The 6,581-nt window shown below is 39.0% G+C and overlaps 1 protein-coding gene across 1 annotated transcript in view; it reads left to right on the forward strand.

Moving 5' to 3' along the window:
• LOC111139964 (lysine-specific demethylase 5D) overlaps positions 1 to 6,581 on the forward strand; it is a 43,514-nt gene that overhangs the window by 13,355 nt on the left and 23,578 nt on the right. The window contains exons 4-6 of the mRNA XM_022492358.1: positions 1,787 to 1,945; positions 2,328 to 2,447; positions 2,563 to 2,721. Coding sequence (XP_022348066.1) covers positions 1,787 to 1,945; positions 2,328 to 2,447; positions 2,563 to 2,721 — 438 coding nt within the window. The remainder of the gene's footprint in view (positions 1 to 1,786; positions 1,946 to 2,327; positions 2,448 to 2,562; positions 2,722 to 6,581) is intronic.

Consider the following 6,581-nt stretch of genomic DNA (forward strand, 5'->3'; position numbering starts at 1 on the left):
TTTTTTAAAAAAATATTTTATTTATTTATTCAACAGACAGAGATCACAAGTAGGCAGAGAAGCAGGCAGAGAAAGTGGGGGAAACAGGCTCCCTGTTCAGCAGAGAGCCCGATGTGGGCTCGATCCCAGGACCCCGTGATCATGACCTGAGCCGAAGGCAGAGGCTTAACCCACTGCGCCACCCAGGCGCCCTCAAAAAATGTTTAATATGTAAAAATAGCTTTCCTTATTTTTATACTTTTAAATAATATCAGTGCATAATCTTGTTTTTCCTTGTTCATTGATATAATTTATTTATATTGTGTAAGTTCTCACTGTATTGTGTTTTATTAAGTACATTTCTTAAAAATACCTCTATGATTTCTTAGTTTCTTTTATTATTCATGGAATTTTTGGTAGTTTGCAGTTTGGAGATGAATAATACTACTGTTAAAATACATGCCATTAGGAAGGATATGTAGGCATTTTTATTGTGTATGTGAAAGGATTGAAATTGCTGGGACTAAAGGTCATTGCTACTCATGTATATATAAGAAAGCTAATTGTACGGTTGTGTGTAAATACATACACACATACACGTATGTGTGTATATCTGTACATTTACATATGTGTGTCTCCTATATTAATATGAAAATTTATATTTATGTATCTCTCCAGCTTCATACAGACATATTTTGTCCTACTCTGAGTCCCCTCTTTCCTCTTTTAAGTGATCATTTTAGTTCTTGATTCTTCCAGTGTAGCCTATTCTTACTTCAAGTGTTCTTTCTTTCTTTCTTTCTTTTTGTAAAGATTTATTTGTTTATTTATTTGACAGAGAGATCACAAGTAGGCAGAGAGGCAGGCAGAGAAAGATAGGGAAGCAGTCTGCTTCCTGCTGAATAGAGAGCCCAATGCGGGCCTCTATCCCAGGACCTTGAGAGTACGACCTGAGCTGAAGGCAGAGGCTTAACCCACTGAGCCACCCCGGTGCCCAAGTGGTTTTTCTAGTATTCATTCTGCTAAAAATGTTTTGATGTGTTTTGTTTTTTATCTTAATACTAGATTATTTCAGTGGTATCTAAGTATCTAAGTTGTTTGGCCTTGCCCCCTAGTGTTTTGTTCTAATGGCATGCTATTTTGGTGACCAGTTCATTATGAAAATTGAAGACACATTTTAGAGTAAAAATGGATACCTATTAAACTTTATACAATAACAGGTGTTACTGGATATTTGTTCAGTAGGGGTTATTATGTTCAATTTGCATTGAGCATATTTTATTATTAACCATATGTAACTTTTTGAGTGATCCATAGCAGTTTATACCTTTATCATTTAGGTTTATACCATTAAATCTTACATTAAAAAAATCTACTTTGGGGCGCTTGGGTGGCTCAGTGGGTTAAGCCGCTGCCTTCGGCTCAGGTCATGATCTCAGGGTCCTGGGATCGAGCCCCACATCGGGCTCTTTGCTCGGTGGGGAGCCTGCTTCCTCCTCTCTGTCTGCCTGCCTCTCTGCCTGCTTGTGAACTCTCTCTGTCAAATAAATAAATAAATAAATAAATAAATAAATCTTTAAAAAAAAAATCTACTTTGTTGTTCTCTAAGCACCTTAAGCATGGTTTATTTCTTGATGTATTAAATTATTTCATTATTGTTTATGTTCTGTCATATTTTTCCCCCATATAGTGAACTCATGAATATAACATAGTCGTTGGTTGGTGTTTGTTTTTCAAGTAAGTGATTTGGAAACCTCGGGTAAGGTATCATGGAGCAGGCAGCTTATATTTTTATTTTTCCTGGTAGATTGACTCATATCTCTGTCGAATATGCTCCCGAGGGGATGAAGATGATAAGTTACTTCTGTGCGAGGGCTGCGATGACAATTACCACATCTTCTGCCTAATGCCACCCCTTCCTGAAATCCCTAGAGGGGTCTGGAGATGCCCGAAGTGTATCATGGCGGTATGACTGTTGAATATAAATATTTTAAATTTAGTTCTTGGTAGTTTTTTAAAATATAGCCTCCTGGTTTTAAGGGAAACTAGAGTAGATGTTGCTGCCCTTTTCTTAGTGTTTGTGTCAGGTTTTGATCACCTGTAGGTTATTAAGCAAGAATGGTTGGACAGATTGTACACATTTAAAACATGGATAGGAAGTACCATAATACAAAGGATGTGAACCATATATCCAAAGGAAAAGAAATAGGTTTAGTAGATAGTGAAGAAACCATCCTACTTTGAAACATAAGAAAAGGGGGAGGGTAGAACATAAGATACATCTCCTGTTGTTCTTTTTGGGTTCTTTGCCTGTTTTCTCTTTCTTGCTGAAATACTTTCTATTTTAGGAGTGTAAGAGGCCCCCTGAAGCCTTTGGCTTCGAGCAGGCCACCCAGGAGTACACTTTGCAGAGCTTTGGTGAAATGGCTGATACCTTCAAGGCTGACTACTTCAGCATGCCTGTGCATGTATGTGATTGTGGAGTGGGGATATAGGGATTACTGTCTGATAAGTCTTACGCTCATACAGGTATGGGGCCAGAATATAGTGTACTGTGATCATCTTTTACATCTTTTGTTGCAGATGGTACCTACAGAACTTGTGGAGAAGGAATTCTGGAGACTGGTGAGCAGCATTGAGGAGGATGTGACGGTTGAGTATGGAGCAGACATTCATTCCAAAGAATTTGGTAGTGGGTTTCCTGTCAGCAATAGCAAAGGCAGCCTGTCCCCTGAGGAAGAGGTAATGTGATTTGTAACTCATATTAACAGCACAGATAGGGAAAGTCATTAGCTTATGAAACCATCTGTTCTCATAAGTCCCTCCATATAGTGCTTTTTTCATGTAGTAGGAATACAGATCAGGGTTACTGGTATTGGTTGATCTTTCAACCAATAGAGTGCATAACCGCCATAACCATCACTGTTTCCATTCTGCATTTGTGATGGCAAAAAAAAACCAGGAATAGAATGAAACCTTGGATTTTTCAATTAGGAGCTACAGGGGTCCTTCTGATTTCCCTGAAAGTAAATACTTAAAGCTACCATCTTTGGTTATCTGCATGGTAGACAAACCACTGCTATCACCAGTTTATTCATATTTATATATAAATCTGAAAGAAAACATTGGGAAATGCCCTCATTGACTTTTTAATTTGTTTTCATCATGTAGAACAAATAGAGTAATACAGAAATTACTAGTTTTATCCAATGTGATCTCATGTCATGAGTCAGACCCATTTAGATGTCTGAAAATTTAACTAATTACGTGACAAATTTCTTAGGGACAGACAATATGGGTGGAGCAAAACTTACTTGGGAAGAAGCTAAAAGTGCATCTTATGTAGTATTGAACGGTTACTCATTTTCTGATTTCTGTTTTACCATGATGGCCACAGCCTAGACAAATAGTGTTTAGCTTTGTATATACATTGAGTTCATGTAAAGTCTTATGAGACAGTTGTTCCAGATAGAATAATAGCAGTTTAAGAGGGGAAATTTTAGGGGCATCCGGCACAGTTGTTAAGCATCTGCCTTCGGCTTAGGTCATGATCCCTGTTGGGGTCCATTATGAAAGGAACGAGACTGAGACAAAGTGAAAGTTATGCAAAGGTTTATTCTATGCCAAGCATTAGAAGTCTGACTGCCCGGCCAGGGGAACGAGACTGAGACAAAGTGAAAGTTATGTAGAGCTTTATTCTATGCCAAGCATTAGAAGTCAGACTGACTGTCCAGGGCCGCCTCCGGAGAGAGCGACCCCCTCCCAATCTCACAGGCTCGTTTTAGAGGGCATAACCACAGACCTCAAGGTACGTGGCTTGTATTGTTTAGGTGTTTACTCCCAGAATCGATACCTGGAACCGATACCAGGAACTACTGGGGCATTTATTCCCGAAATGAAGTCCGTGGATGTAAACAACAATATGGCTACCTAGGCAATATGGAGTCACTCTGGCTAAGTAGGCCCTAATAGGTAAACAGGTTTTAACATTAAATTGGCCCTAACATTCCCCCCTTTTCTTTGGAGGTTAGTCAGTTCTTTGATTTTTCAGCCAGTTTTATCTCTTCTGTTGTAATGGGTTATATTGAGTTTGCAGGACTAACATTTTTATTGCCCCAATTTTTTGTACAAATGACATTAGGGTATTAATAATGCAGGGCCAAAGAGTAGCATTAATAATAGTAAAACCAGGGGGCCTATAATTGCTGATATTAGGGAAGTTATCCATGGAGACCAGTTGAGCAAACTTTTATATCATCCCTGGGAGTTCCTGCATTGTTGCTTGAATTCATCTACGCTCTTTTTAATGGCTGCCAGACTGTTTTTGATGACTCCAATATAATTTACCCAGAAGCAGTATTTTTCTCCCAGGGCTATGCAGAGCCCCCCTTTTCTAGGAATAGTATGTCAAGCTCTTTTCTATTTTGCAGTTAACCTTGAGTGTTGTTTTATCTGCTGTCTTCTTGATTTTTCATTGGGCTGTTTTAGGCTGATGAGGTGTCCTCTGGCTGCTGCTGAGTAGGAACAGGGTTAAAAGTGACCAAGTTATGAAAACCTTTTGAGTCTTTGTTTTAGTCCATAGTTGGTGGGGTCCACCAGCAGTGGCTCCAATTTCTGGGAGGCGTTCTTGTTTTCAGCTCGTTGACATGACATACGTACTGTCATGGGGTTGGTTAGGATGACAGTGAATGGTCCCTTCTAACGAGGTTCCGAGTTTCCTACTTGGTTGCAGCGTATCCAAACCAAGTCTCTGGGTTGGCAAGGATGTGGTTCCACTTCCATCTCTGTCTCAGTGTAGGCAGCTCGGATCCCTGTGTGGGCTCTTTTTAAGACAGACTGTAATGCCTGCAGTGACTGGAGTACAGACTGATCAGTCATTTCTGCTAGGGCAGCCTCTTGTAGCCATGAGCATAGAAGAGAGGGTCTCCCGAACATTATTTTAAGTGGGGTCACCTTGTTTAAGTAGGGTGTACATTGCGCCCTAAGGAGGGCGAAGGGAAGGAGATCCACCCATCCACCGCCAGTTTCCAGAATTAACTTTGTTAAGGTTTCTTTAAGAGTCCGATTCATTTTTTCTACTTGTCTGGAGCTCTGGGGCTGGTCGGCACAGTGTAGTTTTTAATTAGTGCCCATGGCCTTGGCCAGTGCCTGTGAGACTGAACTCATAAATGCAGGGCTGTTGTATGACCCGATTGCGAGAGGCAACCCAAACCTAGGAATTATTTTTTCTAGTAGCATTTTGGTTTCTATTCCTGCCATATCTTGTTTGGCAGAAAAAGCCTCTACCCAGCCTGAAAATGTTTTCATAAAAACTAACATATATTTGTGACCATTGGGTTCTGTTATTATCCCTACAGAATATTAGGCAAGATCATCTAAACAAGCTGTTGTGCAACTTCTCTGAAGTTTACCTTAAGTTGTGTAGCTTAGATAAACAAACATTTAAAGACAACCAAATCTAGAAGTTAACATCCGTAAAGGTGTGTTATTAAAACATAATTTTTCTCTCTAAAATAACCCTCATTTCCAGAGATAGCTAAATCAGGACTAATTTATTTGAGAAACAAGTCCAGTTTTAACAAACTTGGCCTAATTATTTACATAAGCTCAGCAAGAACAGTGAGTGATTATATAGATCTTTTAGAATCTGCTTTGCTGGAGCTTCTTATAAGGAATCTGTAGGTTGAACTTGTAATAGCCTCCCCAGGCCAGAAGTCAAGTCACGTACTTGCCATCAGACATGCCTGCAATACCTGTCGACTTGGGTGAATTTCTCTTCTGGAGGTCCCAAGTGTATCCTGAGGTTCCTGCACCTGCCAGGAAGTGACATCCTTTACTCACCTGATGAGGCTGCTGGGAACTCTGTAAGCAAGGTATCAGGCCAGCAGTTTCAGGGGGCTTTATGGCTCCAGGTTTTATAAAGTCAAACTTAGTTCCTTTAAGCTGTCTGGTCATATCTGAGTCTTTTTAAAATATGACATTCCAGTCAATGCCTTGGTAAAATAACCAGTGTTTTCAGTGGTGTCCTGTTACAAGCAGAACAGATTCTTATGGAACTTATGCAAATGACTGATTGCCATGGATGAAAGAATACTTACTGAGACCTTTTGAATTTCAGAAGGTTCAGAGAGAGAAAAGTTGAATGCCTTGATTTGTTTACAAGTGAATACTTTTACATTTCTGTAAGTTACAGATAACTTAAGAAAAAGTTTTCCTAGTCTGGAATATTAAATATTACAGAACCAGTAATTGTTTAAAATAAGACAAAACATTAAGAGACATAACATTACAATCTTTTAGTTCATCGAGTCCCATGTTACTAATTCTGGTTGAGTTTGAATGTAGCTCTTACTTCTGGAAATTTTTAACCCATTTCAGTTCCAGGATTTCAACATATCAAAGACCTGTATTTGTCCTGTAAGTCTCCCATATGAATTTCCTTTAAGGCGGAATTCATTTTACAAGAGAATTAAAACAATTACAAATGAAAAAAACTCAGAATAAATATGGTTAAATATCAAGTGGTGACCCTTATCAAAACATTAAAACTTTAGGAAATGTATAGAACCTCTGGAGTAGTTACAGCATTTACCCAAATGTAA

The sequence above is a fragment of the Enhydra lutris genome, unplaced genomic scaffold (assembly GCF_002288905.1).
Source record: "Enhydra lutris kenyoni isolate GAN:26980312 unplaced genomic scaffold, ASM228890v2 scaffoldscaffold130, whole genome shotgun sequence".
NCBI lineage: Eukaryota > Metazoa > Chordata > Mammalia > Carnivora > Mustelidae > Enhydra > Enhydra lutris.